The sequence below is a fragment of the Xyrauchen texanus genome, chromosome 12, assembly GCF_025860055.1.
Source record: "Xyrauchen texanus isolate HMW12.3.18 chromosome 12, RBS_HiC_50CHRs, whole genome shotgun sequence".
Lineage (NCBI taxonomy): Eukaryota > Metazoa > Chordata > Actinopteri > Cypriniformes > Catostomidae > Xyrauchen > Xyrauchen texanus.
This window is the reverse complement of record NC_068287.1, coordinates 20,181,547-20,205,051: the sequence shown is the minus strand read 5'-3', so window position 1 is coordinate 20,205,051 and position 23,505 is coordinate 20,181,547. Positions and strand designations below refer to the sequence as shown.

Genomic DNA, 23,505 nt, shown 5'->3' with positions numbered 1-23,505 from the left:
ACAGACTGACTAGTTATGACATCATGACATGGCAATGTAATGACTCATTAATATAAATTATGTTGTGCTGATGTTGTCAGGTATTCATACTAGATCTTCCATTCATGCAGCCTAATTAATATTGATGAGCCAAACAAGTACGCTTGAGTGAAAAGGTCTTCAAGATGTACCATGCCAACTTGGGGGCAAAAAGTGTGAAATATTATCTGATGTTAAAACTATAGCTAGACTATTACTGGAATATATTTTAAAAGATGCAACTATGCTAATGATGCAAGCTAATAATAACTGCAATTCAATGGATCCATGCATTTCTGTGTTTTAGACTTTGATGACCCCAGACAGGCAGAGTGGGAGCCAAACGCAGAATAGAAAGCCATGCTGAGCGAAGAATTCCTGACTCAAATGCATCAGCGATTCCTGGATGGAAAGGATGACTTTAACTACAGGTTAAACAATAGTACTTTGCACCTAGCCTTGCTCCAGTTTTACCATCTCATTAGCACAAAAATTGAATCAAGGACCATTTCATTTTCATATTCAGTGTACTATGTCAGTCAACAGTAACAAGTTGCCTCTTTATAATGTCAAATATCTGCTCTGCCAGTGCTCAGTATAACAGTAATATTGACAGATTCAATATTAACTGTTCAGTGTAGCCAATATTTTATTCATTTTGGCAGCTCTAAATAATTGAATCATGTTAATATTCACATTGCAGTGAAGTGGATGAGAACCCAGATTATGATAACCTTGATATTGTAAGCATGATGCAGAGGAGCGTTACTTTGATGAGGAGGATATGATGCAGTAGCCCTTCATGTACAGAATGATCTTCAAATAAAAGACATTTGATTTAATTCACTGTAAATTATTTTCCTTTTCAGGATTTTCATTTAGATATTTTGCTCATGTTAAAGGGATGACCAAAAAGAGAAATATTTTTTAAGCTGTTGTTGAGAACACATTTAATAAACTCTTATTGTAATATATTTAAGACCCAGTTGCTGGTCTGACTAAAGCTGTTTAGTTAAAAAAAGCTGATGGTTCACTTCAGTTGGTGTGCTGTACACAGGACTATCACATTTGTCCCCTGAAGAGTATTTGGTAAGCAGTGCAAATCACATGCTGACAACACACAAGATTAACATTTTCTGTAATGCACAAAAGTGTACAACACTTTAACGATTCAATACATGTGTCAGTGAATAATTATTCATTTGCCAACAATGGAGTATTGTGAGGGTAGATGCCACATTTATAGGCTGTGAGTGAAGTACAGCCTGCTCATGCCGTACTGTTGTGTACCTTGCAGGGTTGTACCCATTCAGAATAGAATGAAGAATGCCAATTCAGTTCCTGAATTTGGACTGAATTTTAATCGAGTTAGCAAAAAAGGATGTAAACATTTTAATTTAAGTAGAATTAAAATGGAATAAAAATTTTTTTTTAAATACATGTGACTTTTAAATATTACATTAGATTTTTCAGTGTAACATGATCATATGATAACACTTCATATGGATAACAAATTGGGTGTTTTCAGAAATATTATACTGTGAAAGAAAAATTCTTAGATCAAGTAAAAAAATGCTGAAAAAACATTGAAATTTTTACTTGAATATTGTAGTTTTTTGGGCTTAGCAATTTAAACAATGCCAGTAATGTATCTCGGTGCAGCTTTTGTATTAAAACATATTGGTCAAACCAACAAGCACAGCAGTGCATAAACCAAATGTTTATGTGGTTCAGTCCCATTTACCCTTTTCCCATCATGCAATAGGGAATGAATAATATGTTTCCATTGGCTTGGTTTTATTTACATTGTTGAATTTGTTGTCATGGTGGGTAACTTGTTTTGCGATGTCAAGATGACTGTTTTTTTAAATACAATTATCAATTTGTTGATACCTTGTCTTGTTTCTTCCTGTGGGGCATGGCTAATTCAATTCAAATTCCAACTCATCAATAGTTTTTTTTTCTCTCTCCTGTCCTTACTATGACAGACACAGAGGATAGAGGAGTTCAAAATAAATTATTTCCAATTATGCATTTTATTGTTCAACCAAAATCCCAATAATAACAAGAAAAAAATGAAGATTTGGTGCATAATGCGTAACTTTTTTGATTGTACACATGTTATACACACATGAAGTTGGAAACACGATGTATATGCTGATGAACAAGAAATGTTTCCGTATACTCACTTTTTTCTTTGCATGCCCATCAATTTAGAAATATGTTTTGAAGTGAGGATAAAATTAGATGACAATGATGGAAAATGTAGATACAGCAAATCCCCAAGTGGTAGTTTTTTTTTATTATTATTCCTCTAGACATCACCGTTAAACGGCTGTGTCTAGAAGGTAACCGCTCCGCAGCCAAAGCCTCGCGAGAGACTCATTTGCCATCAATAAGGTTAGGGTTGGATTTAGGAGTAGGTTTAAGGTTCTAGACCTGTCTCTGTTATACTGTAGATCCAAGCCGTTCTGACTGTAGAATGCTTTAGCACTGGCCACAGAGGAATAACTTTTTACAAAACATGTAAACAAACATGGCAACTAAGAGAAAGAAATGCAAGTCTTTTAGGAAAATATGACCTGGGGTTTAGTTTAAGAACAGACTACATGTCAGAAGTCTGGAGTAAATACTTTATTAACATTCAAGATTTTATTTAGCATTGCTATATCTCAAATTAAAATTCTACTCAAGAAAAATGAAAATTAAATACAGGTTCAAAGAATAGTTGTTGAATAGAAAGTAAAGGTTAATGTCAATGAAAACATACATAAAGCAAATACAATTATCGAGGCTCCTTTAAAACACATAACAGAATAAACAAAAGCAGGGGATATGTAGAGACATGTGACAGCTGATACCAAACAAAGTTTTTGTACAGTTGTTTTCCTTGTAGTTGATGTACTGTAAATTAAGTGCTTCACTTTAATTTTCTTTACCATTTCTAAATGACTGAAAACTGCATTATCTGATCAGAGCAGCCAATTGTGTCCTAAATCATTTCAAATATAACTGTGCTCCACACTCATCCTATTCCTTCATTATTGATTCTGTCTATTCATTAAACTAACCCCTAACATTCATGTAGTAATTATTTGAAACAAAAAGCCATTAGAAATGCCTAAACGCCAGTGAAATATCTATAAAATACAAAATCTCAATCCTTATAAGCCATATACAACTTTTCTAAAGAATACGGTGTAAATAGTGTAAAAAGTCATTAGCTCCATCATAACTGGTTAATACTGTGGCAGAAACATGCGTAACATGAATGTACACTTTAGTTACTGAGGAGAATACTCAAAAATTAAACAACACATTCCTTCCAAAGTTACAGACACAGTTAATTGGCAGAATTACTTACAATGGCAAGTGGTTATGAGACATTATTTAAAAAAATAATAATAATAATAATAATATAATGACGACTGAAAGAAAGGAAAATATCTCTTATCAAACCCACAGGGTCCATAACTTGAACTTTTCAATAGACTCCTGATTTGTGGTCAGAAACCATCATAGTATCACCAATATTGTTAAATAAGGCTGTCAGGAGGGGAAAAAAGTAAACACTTCATACAGACCATAAACCTTTCTTCTTCCTAAATGAGCAGGGCACTTAAAATGTTCAAATTTCTAAATAGAAGTATTTCCATTAGATTTAGCATATTTAATTAATGGCACAGAGTGAGCTGAGAAGCGTCATGGGAAGAGAGGAATGTTAAAAGACAAAAACAAGAGAAAATCTTCAAATACTTCATGGGGTCAGTGCAAGCGCAAGCAGCACCCTTCCTGCATTCAGACATTGTGCAACACATCTTGGTCCTTTTATTGCCTGATCCCTTTAAGTCACTTCTTATCAAATGTACCATTTTATGGCTCCTCAAAGAAAAAGAACCAACGCTTGTGAAAAAAAAGGAAACTGGAGTAAAGTTGAAGGAGAAGGGGAAAACAGAATCAATCATTTAGTCTTTTGGCACAGGGAAAAGTGCGACATTCCCATTGTAAAAACCTCATGGTGCAACTTCAGCTCCGGAGTCACAAATGCTCTGTCACGTTCCAATTAGAAGTAATGAGTTCCGCTGATGAGTTGTTCCCATTACTGCCCCTGAAAAGGAAGATCTTTATTAATGCTTAAATTCTGATGCAATTACATTTAATTACAGGCACTCATCCAAATGCTCTGCTTGATCTCATCAAATCATTTTGCACTGCTCAACATGTCCACAAGTAGGCAATAAGCAAGATTTAGATAAGATTCCACTACTTCATTCATATTTTTAGTGGTGGTGGTTTTAATGGGAGACACATTTCTCAAATGAACAGATAGATATGCGCAACTTCTTAGAGAATGTTTTTGAGTGATGTCTGCTGACTGTAATTCACTGTTAAGCACAGCAAGCTCAGTTAAACCTTCTTCAAGAAGGTTTGTCTTTTTATGCGCTGTTGTTTCAGCAAAGCGCTGCATCAACAATACATTTCAAGGCGATTACTGTTGGACTTTAAATCCTCTGCTGCTAGTAATATTCCCATATTTCTGAAGTGTTGTGGAGAGATTAAATTAATTAGCTGATTCTGTCTGACATTGCTTAAATAAATAGTTGCAGTTTACTTGATGTCGTGAACTAGACGTGTACGCGCAATATTATCTTGCAATTCTGCACTTTTGAATGAGCAGCGATGATCGCCCTAGTCTGGCGTAGCCAGACCTATGACTGCGGCATGGGTCTGGGCTCTGTAGCCACTTCAGTTGGGCAAGAACCACCCATTTAGGCAGAAAAATCAATCTAAACGATATGTAATGCATCCAGTCACAGTCGGTTTTGCCATTATGTCAGGATGTTTAGGGCCGGGGTTATCGGAGATGTATCATACCATAATAAAAGGCCGACATGGGGAAAACATTAAGTAGATAGATAGACAAACAGACAGACAGACAGACAGACTTGGGAACAAAAGACTCGCACACATTCTTGATAAGGACATGCTTAATGCATTCCTGGGAGGAATTAAATAAATAACAACATTTAACATATCCTTTTCAAAGTCCCAAAATGTTATTCTTATGATAAGGGACTACTAAAGATGTATTGGGTCGGTATAGGGATGGAATCCTGGACTAAAAATTGACAATATTAGAATAACTGGTAAGGTTAAAATTAGCTAGAAGCCTTACCAATCCATTGTAGAACTATATTCTATTAATATATTTTATTCCAGTACACCAATTGCTGTTGGGTTACCCACAGTCGATTACTTTCTAGGCATGAAATCTTAAGGCTTGCAACTGAATGTTCTCTAAAATTAGATTATAATATTCTGCCCAGCTTCTGGCGATCCACCTGATATAAATGTTGTTTTAAATGAACTGCTAGGGTAAATTTTCTTTCACATATATATATACAGTCAGGTCCATAAATATTGGGACATCGACACAATTCTAATCTTTTTGGCTCTATACACCACCACAATGGATTTGAAATGAAACAAACAAGATGTGCTTTAACTACAGACTTTCAGCTTTAATTTGAGGGTATTTACATCCAAATCAGGTGAACGGTGTAGGAATTACAACAGTTTGTATATGTGCCTCCCACTTTTTAAGGGACCAAAAGTAATGGGACAGATTAACAATCATAAATCAAACTTTCACATTTTAATACTTGGTGGCAAATCCTTTGCAGTCAATTACAGCCTGAAGTCTGGAACGCATAGACATCACCAGACGCTGGGTTTCATCCCTGGTGATGCTCTGCCAGGCCCCTGCTGCAACTGTCTTCAGTTCCTGCTTGTTCTTGGGGCATTTTCCCTTCAGTTTTGTCTTCAGCAAGTGAAATGCATGCTCAATCGGATTCAGGTCAGGTGATTGACTTGGCCATTGCATAACATTCCACTCTTTCCCTTAAAAAACTCTTTGGTTGCTTTCGCAGTATGCTTGGGGTCATTGTCCATCTGTACTGTGAAGCGCCGTCCAATGAGTTCTAAAGCATTTGGCTGAATATGAGCAGATAATATTGCCCGAAACACTTCAGAATTCATCCTGCTGCTTTTGTCAGCAGTCACATCATCAATAAATACAACAGAACCAGTTCCATTGGCAGCCATACATGCCCACGCCATGACACTACCACCACCATGCTTCACTGATGAGGTGGTATGCTTTGGATCATGAGCAGTTCCTTTCCTTCTCCATACTCTTCTCTTCCCATCACTCTGGTATAAGTTGATCTTTGTCTCATCTGTCCATAGGATGTTGTTCCAGAACTGTGAAGGCTTTTTTAGATGTTGTTTGGCAAACTCTAATCTGGCCTTCCTGTTTTTGAGGCTCACCAATGGTTTACATCTTGTGGTGAACCCTCTGTATTCACTCTGGTGAAGTCTTCTCTTGATTGTTGACTTTGACACACATACACCTACGTCCTGGAGAGTGTTCTTGATCTAGCCAACTGTTGTGAAGGGTGTTTTCTTCACCAGGGAAAGAATTCTTCGGTCATCCACCACAGTTGTTTTCCGTGGTCTTCCGGGTCTTTTGGTGTTGCTGAGCTCACCGGTGCGTTCTTTCTTTTTAAGAATGTTCCAAACAGTTGATTTGGCCACACCTAATGTTTTTGCTATCTCTCTGATGGGTTTGTTTAGATTTTTCAGCCTAATGATGGCTTGCTTCACTGATAGTGACAGCTCTTTGGATCTCATATTGAGAGTTGACAGCAACATATTCCAAATGCAAATAGCACACTTGAAATGAACTCTGGACCTTGTATCTGCTCCTTGTAAATGGGATAATGAGGGAATAACACACACCTGGCCATGGAACAGCTGAGCAGCCAATTGTCCCATTACTTTTGGTCCCTTAAAAAGTGGGAGGCACATATACAAACTGTTGTAATTCCTACACCATTCACCTGATTTGGATGTAAATACCCTCAAATTAAAGCTGAAAGTCTGCAGTTAAAGCACATCTTGTTTGTTTCATTTCAGATCCATTGTGGTGGTGTATAGAGCCAAAAAGATTAGAATTGTGTCGATGTCCCAATATTTATGGACCTGACTGTATATATATCTCAGACTTCATACACTATATAACATAAATTACATTGAAACTTTGCAATGTAAATGTTTGTAAAATGGGACTCCCCAAGTAGGAATATTTGTTAAAAACAAAATTACTGGATTTAAAATGAAGATGAGAGAATTTAAAGATGCCAAGATAGAAACTTAGGTTTATGAGCAGAATGTTGTATAAAACATGCACGCACTAACATATCTTTTACATTCTGGTTGGGAACAGTGTATATGAAATCGGATCAATTGAGATTTAATAATCCCCTTAAACATATATTTAGGATGAAAACTCTTTGCACAAAAGTTCATGTGAGTCACTAGACTTAAAAAACACCTTTGTACCCAAACAACCTTTCATTCTCCCAACCACATCTTTAAAAAAAAATACTTTTTTCAAAAAATTCCTTCTTTCTTTTGGACAGTTGTAATTGATAGTGATACTGGGATGGTGTATTTAAAATTTTTACAAATGTATAAAACTCTCCCTCTGAATGAGTGCAAAGCACAAAGATGTCATCCACATATCTACAATACATGACCGGTAAAACAGGGCATTTCTGAAAGTTATACATTGTTGCACAAGCAGGGGCAAATTTCTTTCCCATAGCTGCGCCATGTATTTATAAATAGTGTTTAGAATTAAATACAATATAGTTTTCTGCTTCGACCCATTTCGAGCAGTGACCGAATGATCTCATCCCATCTTCCTGGATCCGGATATCTAAAAAATATGTTCAACTGCCTTGAGTCCCTCTGATTTGTACAGAGGCAATCAATATCAATAGAAAACAAAAATGTCTTTTCAGTCACTACCAGTGGCGAATTCTCAGGGCCAGCAAAGCCTTCTCTGCTGGCCTAACATGCCAAATAAATACATATTTTTCATACTTTCATTCTCAATCACCTTTTTGCCTATGTATTTTTAATTGCTTTCCACTCTTAATTAATCTACAAACAAATAGAGAAAAACAAAAAGTTTATCCAATAAGGAATTATTCCTTGATGCTTACAAGTTAAGTGTGAGAACTGTTTCACAAATCACATGCTCGAAGCAGAGCTCAATATCTGAAGGATGAGTTTGAGCTCCATCCCGTCAGGCCTGCAGAATTTTCACAGAATCCCTCAACAGTGCAAATGAATGAGCAACTAAAGACAGATTGTCAAATTCTTCAGCCATTCATATTGATTTATTTGTTCTTGGTGGGTGTGATCTTTAGGATATGTCCTGGTTGAGACCTTCTAGCTGGCCCTGAGTGACACAATCACGCTTTAAGTGATGCCATTTGAAAGCGAAGAGTGTGAGATCATCATCACTACCCCTATCGCCATTGAGAAAGAGATCCTTATGGATTTAAAAACACGAGATGTTCTGCATGACTGTGTGATTGCTTAATTTATTAAACAGGAAAGGAGGACTGATTTTCACGACAAGTAAATTGGTAAGTGCTTTTTGCATTGTTATAGCAACATCAGGAAATTAGGCTGCTTGAGAATTCAGAGTCGGATCAATTTTTGAAAAGTAGTGCTGCGTTCCATTCAACTCCGAAAGTCGGATTATACAACTTCCTACTAGGAAAAGTGCATTGGAATGCATCTTGAATTCAGAATTACAACTTGTAGGCTCGTGCAGAAATTCTCAACTCCGATTTCACCGAAATGCAGGTGCATGATGTCACAAAAAAATGTCAACACTAAGGGAGATATACAAACTAAGTGATAAACATTCACTTTATTAAGTAATATCCATAAATGAGTTTGTATCCACATTACATGATATTAAAGCTGGTTTAACAAATGACTGCAGAAACAGTTGCATATAACATTATAATCTCTTTTGCACTACTGTGTACTGGACAGCGCTACACTGTTTCTCACTGTGTCTATTGTCCTGTTCATTGTTAGTAATTTATTGTACTGTCCCGTACTTTTTGCACACTGTAACGTAGTTCAAAGGGGAGGCGGCGAGAACCGGCTTGACAATATAAATAATAGTTTTAATGATAATCGTAAACAATCTCTCTCTCGTCGCACCACCGTGTGTCATCTGCCTTTATCCCTCTTGGAGGCTTAATTAGCCTGATAAGGGACCGGGTGTGTATAATCACAACCCGGCCCGCCATCTGTCCTGCCACACACAGGTTTGCATGTGCACTTTATATATAGGTATGTGTTATTTAGTCTGTGTAGTCTCATGTGGTTCTGGCTTTGTCCTATGTTGTTTTTATGTAGCACCATGGTCCTGGAGGAACGTTGTCTCGTTTCGCTGTGTACTGTACTAACTGTATATGATTGAAACGACAATAAAAACCACTTGACTTGACTGATAATCGTACACCTGAAGCACAAATGCTAGCGCTGCAGCATTGTTTATCATTTGGGTTGCTAGGAGACATCTCTAATGAGAGTCAAACTCCTGCTAAGCTAACAGGAGCATTGCAGTTCCGAATATCAGTGAATTAATGCATTTATGGTCGGAGATATCAAGTAGGAATATCTCACATCCAACTTGAATGGAACGCAGCATAACCATTATGCGAAATGACATTTATTGCAAGCAATATTTAAATTGCAAATGTTATTAGATAGATTTTTCCAGGTGTTGTAGACCTCCTTGGTAGATTCATATGAAAAATTATGATTTTTGAATGTCTGTTCGGGAGACATTTTACAAAACAATAATGCTGCAGTTAAAATTAGACTTGCTTGAGCATTAAGTGCTGTTTCAAGTTCTGGCATTCCTGAGTGGACGTGTTTTTAAAATGTTAATTGGTATTACTAGTGAGCTGCGACATAAATGTATGATGCCCAAAGGCATACAGTCTTATTCATTGTGAAACAGTGTTTTCTTAATGGCATGAATCACACTGAAGGCCTAGACTGCAAATGCACGGCCCGCCACTGGTTACTACAATATTTCTAAGTCTCTGTACAAAATGATATGTATCCTTTATGTAACTGGGATGCATCTGTGATAGAGGATTTAAAAAATAATCAATATATTCTGCCACCATACATGACTCCAAGCCACAGTCCGATACTATGAGTGGACTTTAAAGGAAGCCATGTTCCATGTTGTTGGATCCTTGTGTATTTATGGTAAGAGATAAAACGGTTGTGCACATGGATTATCTGGGCCTATAAGATACCTCAGTTGCATTTATTAATATATATTTTTTCTCATAAAGTACATTCAACACTTGTCTTCTGCGTTCCTGTAATACATTTGAAATTGACAATTCTCTTCTAAAAGATATTGGCTACTAACCATAATCACTATGGCTGAACCTTTGTCCACTGGATTAAATGTGTTAATTCCTAAAGTTGTCTTGGGAAATATCACTGAACTAAACACCACTGAACTAAACACCACCTTAGACAAAGGAGGTTTGTCTACCCCCATGTTTTCTGCTGCATGTTTTTTTTACCTCCTTGTCTGTACCCATTTGTTTTGTTCCCCTTGCTGTGACTGTTTAGTTGATGATGTTCTATGAACTTGAAACCAGCTTGAATCCAAAGAGCCTACTTTATGTGGGGGTATACTACCCAAAGTGCCTTTTGCCACTATTCCAGCATAAGTGGGCTTATTCTCAGAAGTTCCACCATAGAACACCATAGATTGTTATTTTATGTTTATATCTAGATTTTCCCCACTCCACTGCCTTATCAAATGCTACTTTGTCAAAGAAAGTAACCAAAGTAATAAGATGGGCAATAGTCTGATCATAATTTTCTCTTAGAATGTTAATGTTATTTTCCAACCATTGCATGGTGTTCATCTTTACCTTCTGTAAGGTCTCTGAACATGGAAATGAGGGTTTAATAAAAGCAGTTAATTTGTTAACTAGCTTCAACATGCCTGCTGGAAAATAATTTTCAGAGTTGGAGTGATTCACAATTTCAGAATGATGAACAGCTTGCAACATTTGTAAGTATTTCTTCATTAAAGGTAGTTAAAAAGAAGTGTTCATGCCGCCTGGTGATACTCACTTTAGTCTGGAAGATCAGCCAGGGCTTAGAATCTATTCCTTACTGGAATGAAGGCCATGTTATATTTGGGATGTCGAGGAGGAAAAATATATAAAAAGATTATCCCGAGGAAACCCTGGATTGTTCTGATGGGCCATCATTAATTTATATTTCTCCAAGCAAAGATTTAAGATCCTTAGACTGAAAAGGTATTTTCATGTTGGAGTGAGTTGCTCCTAAAACTGTGTAGAGTGAAGTAACAAATCCTTAAGGCCCAAACAAAAGAGCTTGGGGGGAAAAAAAATCACAAGTACAAAATCCTCACTGTAAATCTCTAAAAAAATGTCATGTGTGCACACAAAAGTGAAGGAATGGGAGTAATCCAAACCAAGAAAGTAACCTTTTCAGGCAATAAACTGTCCTTAGATTTGTTAAAATAAACTCTTTGCAATGTTGTTCAGCCCTTCATCCTTTTAGGCCTCAAATCCCCATTGCAGTATAAAAAAACATCCATTGTAGTCCATGAGAAGTCCATAAAATTCATAAGAAATCCATGGTAGTCCATTCCTAAGTGAAGGAATGGGAGTACTCACCAAACATTCAGGCCTTCAGCACCATGGGGCTGATACCATCCAGACCTGCAGCCTTGTTCTGCAGTCTCTCCAGCTGCCTCTTCACCTGACTGCTGGAAACAGACAGGCGGGTGGGGAAGGAAGAGGGGGGCTCAGTGTTTCTTGATGTGGTGAGAGGTGTTGATGTGGCAGTATTGAAATCCATGGTTGGGATTGGAGGGTGAGGGGCCTGAGAGCCTATGGTCTTGATCACCGGTGAGGTGTGAGAGAGAAGAAGCTGTGGGGACTGGGAGGGTAAGGGGTCTGTGTGGCTAGGGGCAGAGATGGAGGATCCTGTGCTGAACCTGTTAAGAACATGTTCAACTCTTTGTCCAGGCTTCCCTCAGCCTGATCCCCCTGTACCTTGAAGCCCGTAATCTTTTTCATTCCTTACCACAACTCCTACAAAAGCAAAAAATGCAGCTCTTCTCGTGGATAGCCACTTCACTTTCTGCTACGTGCCTCAAACCAAACTCTGAATATCTTTAAATATTACTTTAATAATACTGTGGGCGGTTCATGGGTGTGCTGCCTGAGGCTGTGGCTAGAGCTACTTTTCCACCATCAGGACAAACAGTTTTAGTCACAAAACCATACCGTTCCGTGACGATCTGGGCCAGCTGGCGCGGTTAAGTTTTTTTCCACTGTGGTGCGTTATAATAAGCAGAATGTACGCAACAGATCCATTTGTTGGCGATGATATAAAAGGTAAACAATGGTGCGAGTGCGGCGCGCTATGGAGGATGATTGCATATTCCGGTTTTTATGACTGCTTTTTTCCCTGGTTTTACTCTGCTAACAAACAGCAAAGACACAGAGCATGTCGCAATAAGGAAAGTAAACAGAAAAAGGCGAGAGGTTTACCATCATGTGTTTGCCGGACATGAACATGCAGAATGGTAGAAGTTCCCAGACTAGCTAAAGAGGATTTTTATTGACAAAATATTATACATGTATTAAATGAAAATAGTATATGTGAATATATTGATGTATTTTGAGTTTAAATGAGCTAGTAATCTACTTCCCTGATGGAAAAGACATTTAGAAAAATAAATGTATGCTACAATACTAGTTAAACCATCATCAAAAAACCATGACAATAAACTAATCGATTCGCCACGTACTAACGTCATACCACCAGCACAGTTGAGTACGTTTAGCTAACCATGCAGAGAATTCCGGACCGGGAACGGTTTACAATTGTGCCGTACCGAACCGTGCTTAAGTGGAAATGCTTCTGTAACTGAACCATACCGTGCTCAGAACCATTCGGCCCGATGGTGGAAAAGGAGCTTAGGGCTTCCCTAATGCACTACGGTTATATTGAAGAGCAGCATTTTGTATTCAGGATGCATACAAGCGGTTTTGTGACACTCTGTATTGGAGTCTTTATTTCTTACTTGGATAGTTTTGTTAAATTATAGCTATTTAACATTCTTACCATGTTGAAGTGCTGCACTTAGTGTCTTAGCAGAGCCTAATTACACATTATTATCCTTAAAACAGACTAATCGTTCAAACAACCAACCAACTAGTTGATTATGAAAATTGGTAGTTTTGCACATTCATATGACTTATGCAGTACTATAAAGATATAGAATAAACTTAAATACCTTTGGAAAAAAAATTACCACATTGTATGGAAAAGAGAGGCCAGAACACACTTCAAATTCCACATTTGACATTTTATGAAAGTCATACAAGTTTAGAATGATAAAAGTGTGAGTGAATGAAAGAATATTAATTCTTGTGTTAACCTCCCTTAAGTCCACAGTTTTGTCTCTTTACCATCTACTAGTATTATCGGCCTGCTGGCTTGCTTTCAATTACAAGAAATGTAACACATTAAGCTCTATACAACGCTTCAGTGGCACGCACGCCGCAAGTAAATTCTTGTGCAAACTAATGTCTAACATGGATGAACACATTAAACAACTGGCAGACTCAGTGGGGGTCTGTTTCCTTAGTCAGGCACATGTCCCATCTGCATCCAATAACAAATATAATGTCTAATTTCCACAGACCAGTCCTTCATAGCTGCTCCAACAGTCTGCAGAAGTTTTAAATGTTCCTCACCTCTAGCCATCTGCCGGCTGATCTCAGTTGATGAGGATTCCAGGAGACCTTCCATCCTCTTCAGTGATGTTCCTGAAGTTGTTCTCAGCTTCATCAACAATCCTGAAGCACAAAACCAAAAATACATGTGACTCTAAGGCTGGATCCAAACAGGCATATAAAGAAATCTCAAATCTGTCTGTTATTTTATAGTCTGAACAGCCACTTCAGATTTTTTTATAAACATGATCTGAACCACATTGTAAAATCTGATTATGAGTTTACAAAGTAAAATGACTTGTGAGTCAAGCACCACCGCGAGATGTTTGCCAGTTTGCAGTTCTCTTTTTCAACAGTGATAAACGTTGTCTCTTGGCATAATAATAACACTCAAGTTATTATGATGGTAAATTATGTATATACATAAGATACTGACACCTTGTCTGAACAAATCGGAGTTCATCACTTGCAAAATGCTAAACAAAGTGCAGACAGTCAAATTCAGACTTGTGTGCAGTGTGAATACATCCTAACAGAACACAACAGTTAAATGAAGCTCACATTAAGTAGTCTTTGACGTCCTCTACGGTGAGCTCGCTAGTGGTGTCTAGAGTGATGTCAGTGCTGCTGTTTGGAGAATCCAGGTCAGGGGAGGACAATGCACTCCGCATTTCCTCCAACAGCCCTGAGAGTGTGACATCATCCAAAATCATTATCACTTCAGCTGAGCCACTAATTAATCTACATTGTTTGTATCTGTATGCATAATGGGTCTGTAGTTTGAGTAAAGCAGTGTAATATTTTTGTACTTTTCAACCAATGCAATGAACTTATATTTCTTGAGATGTTAAATTTCTTCAATTTCTGAGTGTTTTGCATGGTCACAAAATGGGTGTAGGAAAACTTTACTGCTGTCTGAGTCATTAAACCATGAATTGGAACATAAATTAGACAAAGTCATTAAAAAAAAGAACTAATTTCCAGTAAAACAAAACCACACAAATGCTGGGTAATTTAAGCTGTTTGGGTGAAGAATTACATTTATTTTCCAGCTGTCAAGACTTTTAAAAGCATAATGGTTACCTTCAGCTTCAACAGACTTGTTCTCTGCTTGTGTCTTATGTGTTCCATTAGCTTGTGGTGGGACTGCTGTGCTGGAATTGCAAAAAAAAAAAAAAACAGATCAGCCACATCATTAAAACCACCTGCCTAATATTATATAGGTCCCAAACATGCCGCCAAAACAGCGCCAACCTGCCTCTCAGAATAGCATTCTCAGATGCTATTCTTCTCACCACAATTGTACAGAGCAGTTATCGGAGTTACCGTAGACTTTGACAGTTCGAATCAGTCTGCCCATTCTCTGCTGACCTCTCTCATCAACAAGGGATTTCCATCAGTGGATGTTTTTGGCACCATTCTGAGTAAACTCTCGAGACTGTTGTGTGTGAAAATCAAGGAGATCAAGGAGATCATCAGTTACAGAAATACTCAAACCAGCTCGTCTGGCACCAACAATCATCCATGCAATTATCTAATCAGCCAATCGTGTTGGCAGCCGTGCAATGCATATCTTCAATATCTTACAGATTTACATTTACATTTATGCATTTGGCAGACGCTTTTATCCAAAGCGACTTACAGAGCACTTATTACAGGGACAATCCCCCCGGAGCAACCTGGAGTTAAGTGCCTTGCTCAAGGACACAATGGTGGTGGCCATGGGGTTAGAACCTGTGACCTTCTGATTAACAGCCCTGTGCTTTAGCCACTACGCCACCACCACTCAGTGATTTTGACCATGACATGATTGTTGGCATGGCATGAATATTTCTGTAACTGCTGATCTCCTGGGATTTTTATGCACAAAAGTCTCTAGAATTTACTCAGAATGGTGACAAAAGCAGCAGTTCTGTAGACGGAAATCCCTTGTTGATGAGAGAGGTCAAAAGAGAATGGCCAGACTGGTTCAAACTGACAAAGTCTATAGTAATTCAAATAACCGCTCCACAATTGTGGTGAGAAGAATATAATCTCAGAACGCTATTCTGAGATTAAGATTAAGATTCAATTTTATTGTCATTGTGCAGGTACAGAGCCAATGAAATGCAGTTGTTTTTGCATATCCCAACTAAGCTGAGGTCAGAGTGCAGGGTCAGCCATGAAACAGCGCCCCTGGAGCAGATAGGGTCAAGGGTGTTGCTCAAGGGCCCAACAGTGGTATCTTGGCAGTGCTGGGGCTTGAACCCCCAACCTTTCGGTCAGTAACCCAGAGCCTTAACTGCTGAGCCACCACTGCGGGTTGGCGCTGTTTAGATGGCACGAGGGGGACCTACACAATATTAGGCAGGTGATTTTAATGTTGTGGCTGATAGTGTATATGACTTGAAAATACAGAACTATTATTCTCTGAGCATTTGGGACATTATTCATTTATCACTCACCAAAAATTAGCCATTTGTTTGTAACACTCCTATGGGGTTAGAAAAATGTAAGTAGGATTTAGTAAAACCTAAGGCTGTTAATAAATATTTTTTTAATCTAATTAGTCGCATATATCAATACTTTGATAAAGGCCCCAAATAAAGTTAATTTAGTATATAATAAATACAATTATAAACTAAATATATAATAAATACAATTTAGATCATTTAAATACATACTGTGTAATCATATACCTACATATATTGTGGCAGTAGACAATTATATCTACAATACAAAATGTGTCTTGAAATTCAAAATATTGTATGTTTTATTTCCATATCATTGAACATAACCCTATTATTGGACTACTTCTGTCAGAGCTATTTTTACTGGTCTATGTACTCATGCGTCAGACAGGTGATACGGAGCGTCTCAATATGGTTGCGTCGCATTTCACTTGTTTTTAGCCTTTTTAGTCATAAGCGCTGTGTTTTTAGAATGATGTATCAAGTTAAATGTAGTTTGAAACATTGATAAACCCCTCTCGAGAACCCTGCATTCTGTTGTGCTTAGTCCAGCTGTCCTTAAGCGAACAAGCTGAGGAAGGCTGAGCCAGAGCCCTTTTACTAATTTAGCCTAAATTTTAGCAACAAAATGCATAATGCAACGGTCCCATCAACATTCTATGGGCGGTACACTTGCGAGGAGACCAGAGGCCATTTTTTAAAGGATGTCTATGTAAGAGATGCTTCATTTCGCAGAATAAACTGCTTTTGTGAGGAAACAGCTCATCACTTAACGAATTGACTGCCTAATCTTCAACATGCTTTACACAAAAATTTTTGAGTGAACCATGTGTGGATTTTACTACTATGGAAGAAATTAATGGAGCATGTTTTCCGCAAATGGTAACCGTTAAGCTCTCTACTATGGTAAAAGGAGGTTGTTATATCAGTATATAAGATCTCTGGCTGAGCTGCCTGTTGCTCTCGTTGCTTTGATGAGGCGTGTTGCCTGTAAAGCTGGAGCGCAGAATGCCCCCTACTGCCACATCAAGGGGGTACATCAAGCTTTTTGATAGTAGGAATGTGCCTTATTATGGAATTTTTGTACACATCGGGAACATTCTTAATTGTGTTATTTTTAATATAATCACACTAAATTTAAGCGTTAAATCAAAGTCCTAATTACAAAGCAAACACTACAAAGTTAACATTTTCATATAACAAAATGAGCAATGATTCATCAACAGTAGATCATCAGTGATTGCATAATATAAATGTCTGGTATTCCTGTAATCAGTTGGCTGATTCACTGAGAAAGTTGATTCAAAAAGACTGATTCAAACTGCTATCAGTTCAGACATGTTTTGTAACTCTTTTCAGGTAATTCATTAAAAAGAACCGGTCCAAAAGTGTAATTTGTCTGCAAATTGGACATCGGACACATAACCCTAGCACCAAAAAGGGGCGGGAGCTCCAAACTGCCAGCAAAGATATAGGGAGCCTCTAACCCGTTCCCTAACCCTGTGTGGAAGTGACACCCCTTTTGGAGTTGGCGCAACCCCCTTTTTGAATAGCCACACCCCTTCTGGAGTAATCCCACTCTCTTTTGGAGATTCCACTCCCATTTGGAAATCTCCAGCCTGCAGCTACAACTACTTGGACACCCAATGCACAGAAATTCCAGACTTCGCCTTTAAACTGTAAATAGTGGAATCAGTCCATGTTAAGTACCTGTGTTCAGAAAGCTCATGAGGTCGCTCTACATCCACCTGGCACAGTGGCTCTGTGATCACACGAGCCGACAATGAGAACCGCTCGTACTCTGATGGCGAGATCAAGTAGAACCCTGAAAATATTGAAATACCATGAATTAATTTCCTTGATATTTAGGAGCTCATAGCTCGAAATTAAGATCATATAATTTAAGATTGCATTATCTACCGACCTTGTCCAGTCTTGGTGAACACACAGGAGGCAATGCCACTGATGTCTTCTTTACGGATGCAGTCATAGCGTATTTGCGGTCTCAGTGCTGGCACACTAAACAAGTGGATGTCACCGAGGTTTGTGAGGCACACTAGAGCGTTCTCAGAGTAGTCCTCAGAGGTAACGCTGGTGAAGTTCGACAGTGCCACCTTCCGTACTCTGCAACCTTCATGGGCGGTCAACTTGAACTTTGTCTTCGCACTTACCTTAGGTAGCATGAAAACCTATTGATTGCAAAAGAGAGACATTTTATTGGTTTTCAAGAATGAAGATCAAGCATGTTCAATTAAGTTTTTATTGTTCATTAAAAGGGATGTTCTAGATTCAAAACAATCTATAGTATCTGTGGCATACGGAATACCAGAGAAAATAATAGCCATTCCTTAGTTTGTAAAAACAAATGTACAGTAATGGAAGTAGCAATTAAAAGCAGAAATGTCCAGCTTGCATTTTTTGAATGCTCCTATTTTAATTCTTCAAAACAAAAATGTGTATTATTTGAGCAGTTAAGTTGTCTTAAACCTCCTTTTAGTGGTAGGACTACTGGAGGATGAACTTCTGGTTATGTGGTACTTATGTTATTTCTGGGGGGAGATTTTATCCACGTAAACAGCGCTTTGCAGTTAAAGAATTATTCCAGGTTTATTACATTTTCTTAAAAAAAAAAGCAAACATCTGGGTTACACAGTTGAGGCACTTACAATATACGCAAGTGAATGTGGCCAATTTTTAAATGTTAAAATACTCACTGTTTAAAAGGTATAGCCAAAAGATGTAAACACTATACATGTTAACATGATTTTAGTGTGATAAAATCAGCAACTAACTTGGTCTTGTGTAAAATTACAGCCAATTTTACAACTTTGTTGCCATGAAGACATAATGTCTGAAATCCCAAAAACCTAAAGCGATGATTTAAACAACTTTACAGCTCAAGTTTTAATGTAAGAGCGTTTATAAAATAAGCTTTACGTTTCTGCCACCAAAAATTGGCCCAATTCACTTACATTGTAAGTGCCTCACTGTACACCTTGATTTTTGCATTATTCAAAGAAAATGGGGGACAAATCAAAATAAATTTTTGTGGTAATCAAATCAACATTATGCCACAAATGCTGTCAATTGAAATAACTTGTATTGATCCCTGAGTATTCCTTGAAATACTCTGTTCCTTTTCTGGTATTCTTTTCCATATCATGTGAGAGTTACCAGGGTTACTGGTTTATCATGGTCATGACAGACATTCGGATATAACTTGGACAAGGTTGGTAAGCAATTATTGTCAAATTAGTCTTTTTAATATGTATATATGTTTACTTGGAGCATTTTGCACATTTAATATATTTGCACTACCATAGTGCTACCATTACCTAATATCAAAAAACTTGCTTTTGATTATAGATTAATTCTATGTACATTACGCCTTCATGGTTATTTAACTTTGTCTCCAAGTAGATTTCTATTAGTATGTATATTCCTATTATTATGAATATTTCTTCAGTTTTCTTTATTCAATAAATGTATTTCCTATTTATGCATTTACTTCTCTCTTTTTTATCTGTTTACTTCTTTAATTTAAATTATTGCAACTACCTTATGGTATACACATTTTCTTTTTCGTTGTATCTGTACAATGACAATGGCGAGCTGGACTTGATTGATAGTGCCATAAAGGCTTGTTGCTCTTTTGTTGTATATTTTAAAAGTTTATTCCAGTGTAATGCCTTGCCAAATAGACTTCCACAGTGAGAATATTACTGTAAACACAATTTTGTTTTACAAACTGAGGGACAAGTCGAAATTTGTTTCTGTGGCAATCAACAGCATGCCAATATAAATCCGCCATTAACCATGAAATGTCCCCACCTTAAACTGCTCCTCAGAAGTAATAAGAACAGAGTGGCTGCCCTGCATGTCTGGTGCTTTGGCCAGATCTCTAGAGACTTCATACGGATCAGGCAGAGGGTTTCCTCGACCATCCAGCACAGTGATGGACACCACAGGAGCTCTGTGCATCAGCTGGATCTCCTTCCCCAGCAGGGCCTCCACGTTCTGCTCCGAGAACTTCTCTTGAGGGGGCACATCCAGAGCATATGCATACACTGAGCCAGAGTTCGTGCCAGCCCACATTGTAGGGCCATGGTGCGTTCCTAAAAAAAAAAGGGGGTGATCTGATCAAGTGGCAGCCATGGTGAGAACATCATGTTAAACAGTTTTTGCCTTAAGAGCATGATCATAAAGTGTTCCTCAAAACTGCTTCATGTAGTATGTCTGGGAATGTATTTATACTTGAATCTGCCTAACAACACTACATACTTCATCAATGGTAAAGTTTTAGTACAGGAATTGAAATGCAGCTCTGATATGGGTACGTCAGAACTTACTTTTCTCAACACTTATTTATAAGGCCTCAAAACACCTCATATTACATCCATGTGTTTGGTGTGAAACTGTGAATACCCTTTTTGTCCCTATTCAGTCAGCACAGCTTTTTCAGACAATTGTACCTGACCTGACATACTATAATGTTCCAATAAACCACTCCATTATTGTTCATCATTTAAATATATTGCACTAAAGAAACAATAATACTTTGTTCCCAAGTCCCTCTTGGAGAATTCACATCACTCCAAAAACGATTTGATCACTATTATGCCAAAATCTGTTTGAGCTCATTATTTGCAGAGCAGAAAAATGGGGCAGTGCTGCATTGTGCTTATGTGGCCCAGACTATCCAGACATCAAAATATACAGGAACAGTGTAAATAACTTACTTTAAGAACACACAAATGTGGGTGAGCGTGTAAAAGTCTCGATCAGGTTAGACTATATTCAGCAGAGTCTTCAGGGACAGCCCACACGTCACACAGAAAAAACAGGGAAAAAAAAGCACAAGTAGAAAAGGACCTACTTTTCACTCTGAACTCACCATCTTTCTGATGAACATAGTCTGATTCTTACAGAAAATAAAAAAAGGCCCTGGTGGAAATCAAATATTACAAACAAGGCTAAAATTTCATAATTTCCAAATCAGTTATGAGACTAAACAATCGTGATTTTTTCAATCGTGGTACAAAGAACCAGGATTAAACAAAATTATTGTTGGCTCAACCATTTACAAATTTAACTCAAAATGAAAAATGTTTATATATGATTCATTAAATCAGTTATTCAACTCAAAAGGAATTTAATTATTTGAAAAATTGTGATAAACATTATTAATAGTATCAGTTTCATATAATCAAGGAATCTATGCCTTCAGATCAGATTTGAAATGCACGTCCTTAACAAAGCTCTACAATTCCAGCCACTTGTGTGTTTCTTTATATTAAATCATTTTATTATGATTTAAGCTGCTATTAAAAATGTAGTACTCTCAGGAGCGATGGAACACATTTACTGTACCATGATTAAATCCATTCCACAGATTTTCCCCTAAAATCTGCACAAAAAAAAGTGCAGATACTTTCTGTACCTGCTTATAACATTGCAATAATTAATTTATTCCCTCACCATCTCTGAGGAATGTGTCAGCAAAGCAGAGGCAGCGCACCACACCAGACAGCGAGTCATCTGCAGAGCGGGGCTCAATCCGTCTCTGAACCGGTGTCACCTCAGCATCACGCTCTGCCAAATGTGCATTAGCCTGCTGCACCTTTTAAAATAAAAACACCAAAAAGATTCTAATTTCTTAATATCAGAAAATCCATATGATTTACTTGACCACACTTATTCACCAATGAACTTCCATAACTTTTCTAGTCATTACAGATAACTGAACAAGGATTACAAAAAAAAATTATAGAGACTGCACTCAAAAAGAGCCATTTCTAGCAAATACTTCAGAACAGAGCACAAATAGAAAAATCTATATTTACTACAGAAATTTAAATTACTTTTCCATTACTTTTTTTATTTTTTATTACTTTTCTAAGCCTGGGAATAATCATTTTAAAATTCCCTGTTATTTCTAGGTTTTTCATGACTGTTCAAGTGAGATTTTTTAAACACAACTAAAAAGATCCACAACATAATGATCAGCACTCACTTTACTGGTAGGACTATTAACAACAGAACGCTTCTTTCCTGAAACTCGGCTCTTCCGGATTCTTCTGAAAGACTGGCGTAAGGATTTCTTTAGAGACTTCACTCGAGAGAGAGGGCCCTCCATAGCCAGAGAGTCATTGGGGTGTAGAGTGCACCTACAACAACAAAAAAACAACCTAAGAAGTGCATAAACTTTAACCCTTTAAGCTTGGAGGAAACAAAATCATAAAAATCCATTTTGGAACCACTACCACTACAGTCTTGACCAACACAAAATAGATATAGCTTGAAAGCGAAGCAGCTCTAATTTCCAATAAATGCAGACATTTTGGCCAAAACTGAACAAGTGCTTTGAAATTGGCAGAAAAATCAGAAGTGTTCCGTTTTGATAATGTATTTGAGAAAAAAACTGTAACTGTACATAGTATTGTAATCAGTAAAAACATCAAACTGATCAAAGCCATGTGTCATATGTCGTTGGAAAGCTCTCCAAGAGTTGAATATAACCACAATACTTGTTTTACTCAGACAAAAATATAGCGAGTAATAGCTAAGTATATGGTTGAGTTTGGAATGGCATACTACCAATACTACTACTACAACATGTCTGTCTATGGCAGAAATAAGAGTAATGTGGTAGTATGCCATTCCAAACTTGGCTACATCTTTGACAATTATGTTGGTGTTGCTTTTATGCTGCTTTTCCACTTATAACTTTACAAAAAATAAACAGAACATAAAATATCACATACCATTACTTAGAGGAGGTGATTATTTTGCAAACGAGCCCACACACAAGGTAATCTGATGTATATATAGGTCATTAGATAATCCGCACATAGCACAATGTTAAATATGGCCACCAGGAGATGGCGCCAAGTAAATAACATAGACTCGATGCAGACTCATCAAGATCAAAAGGCCCTCATTCTGTGAAATCTCATTACTAAAATCATCTCTCCATGTTATGCATACCTTTATTCATTGTTGCGTTTGCATGTGTAACTAGCTCTTATGTACAATTATTGTTTTATACCACAGTCTGTTCGAATACTCAATCCCGATTGGCTGGAATGCGTGCTGTTCAAACCGTTGAAAGCACAGGTAGTTCCGATATTAATGCGCTGTTTGTAACCCTAGCAACATACCATTATTTCCTAAACACTTTCATCAGCATACATAATATCATGGAATTCAGCTTGGAGGGTGAGAAAAGAACATTAGGACCTATTAAATGCATTTTTCACTGTCCGGCAAGGTGATGCAAGACGATTTAAACTGCAATGTGTTGTGTATATTATGTGCTGAAGTGCCACCTATAGCCACTAGAG

At 37.5% G+C, this 23,505-nt stretch overlaps 1 protein-coding gene across 4 annotated transcripts in view; it reads right to left on the bottom strand.

The window, feature by feature from the left end:
• Positions 1–2,643: 2,643 nt before the first annotated feature.
• LOC127653419 (lethal(2) giant larvae protein homolog 1-like) overlaps positions 2,644–23,505 on the bottom strand; it is a 71,617-nt gene continuing 50,755 nt past the window's right edge. For all 4 annotated transcript variants that reach the window (XM_052140100.1, XM_052140103.1, XM_052140102.1 and 1 more), the window contains 9 exons: positions 22,176–22,329; positions 21,641–21,782; positions 19,994–20,277; positions 18,087–18,351; positions 17,873–17,987; positions 14,796–14,866; positions 14,274–14,397; positions 13,734–13,835; positions 2,644–4,126 (listed from right to left, as the gene is read on the bottom strand). In XM_052140100.1, coding sequence (XP_051996060.1) covers positions 13,757–13,835; positions 14,274–14,397; positions 14,796–14,866; positions 17,873–17,987; positions 18,087–18,351; positions 19,994–20,277; positions 21,641–21,782; positions 22,176–22,329 — 1,234 coding nt within the window. In that variant the 3' untranslated portion in view covers positions 2,644–4,126; positions 13,734–13,756. The remainder of the gene's footprint in view (positions 4,127–13,733; positions 13,836–14,273; positions 14,398–14,795; positions 14,867–17,872; positions 17,988–18,086; positions 18,352–19,993; positions 20,278–21,640; positions 21,783–22,175; positions 22,330–23,505) is intronic.